The sequence below is a fragment of the Rhea americana genome, unplaced genomic scaffold, assembly GCF_003343005.1.
Source record: "Rhea americana isolate MKP2758 unplaced genomic scaffold, rheAme1 scaffold_1230, whole genome shotgun sequence".
NCBI lineage: Eukaryota > Metazoa > Chordata > Aves > Rheiformes > Rheidae > Rhea > Rhea americana.
The window spans coordinates 1-895 of record NW_028185296.1 but is presented as its reverse complement, the minus strand read 5'-3'; the positions used below and the strand labels follow the sequence as shown (position 1 = coordinate 895).

General features: G+C 63.7%; 1 protein-coding gene across 1 annotated transcript in view; it reads right to left on the bottom strand.

The window, feature by feature from the left end:
- LOC146600294 (synaptophysin-like) overlaps positions 1-727 on the bottom strand; it is a gene marked incomplete at both ends in the record, with an annotated part of 4,252 nt that extends 3,525 nt beyond the window's left edge. Inside the window, one exon of the mRNA XM_085325822.1 lies at positions 603-727. Within this exon, the coding sequence (XP_085181948.1) occupies positions 603-727 (125 nt within the window). The remainder of the gene's footprint in view (positions 1-602) is intronic.
- Between the last annotated feature and the right edge of the window lie 168 nt (positions 728-895).

Sequence of the window (895 nt, the reverse complement as noted above, 5' to 3'; positions counted from 1 at the left end):
CATGCCTGGTTGGTCCCTATGGGCCTGGAGCATCTCTATCAATGGTCCACATAGGCCTGGAGCATCTCTGATTGGTCACTATGGCCCCGGAGCACCTCCCTCAATGGTCCATATAGGTCTAGAGCATCCCCGGTTGGTCTCTGTGGGCCCAGAGCATCTCCATCAATGGTCCGTATGAGTCTGGAGCATCACCCCCAATGGTCCATATGACTTGGACCGTGCCTGGTTGGTCCCTACGGGCCTGGAGCATCTCCATCAATGGTCCCTGCGGGCCTAGACCACCCCTGGTTGGTCCCTACAGGCCTGGAGCATCTCCCCCAATGGTCACTATGGGCCTGGAGCATCTCCATCAATGGTCCCTATGGGCCTGGACCATCCCTGGTTGGTCCCTATGGGCCTGGACCATCTCCCCCAGTGGTCCCTACGGGCCTGGACCATCTCCCCCAATGGTCCCTATGGGCCTGGAGCATCCCTGGTTGGTGCATACAGGGCGAGGGGATTGTAGGAGCCCCCCGGGGGGGGCGTATGGCCCCACAGCATGCCAGAGGGGATCCTATGGGCCTGGAGCGCCTGCTCCCCGCCCCCCCCCGGCGGCGGCGCACCTGAAGGGGTAGCCGAAGTCCACGGCGATGTTGAGGTCGCTCTCGTTGCGGGTGGCACATTCGACGCTCAGGCCGAAGGAGCCCGAGTAGCTGCCGCAGGTGGCGAAGGCGAAGATGGAGAAGAGCTGGGGGGCGGGGGGGGGACGACACAGGAGGGGTGACCGGCACGTCCCCCCCCCCAACACCCCTAGACGGGCAGAGCCCACGTTCGTTACCCCCCCTCCTCCTCCCCGGCCTCGTTAATCCCAGGATTAGACCGAGATGACCCAAATTGGCAGCTGCTTCAGGGAGGG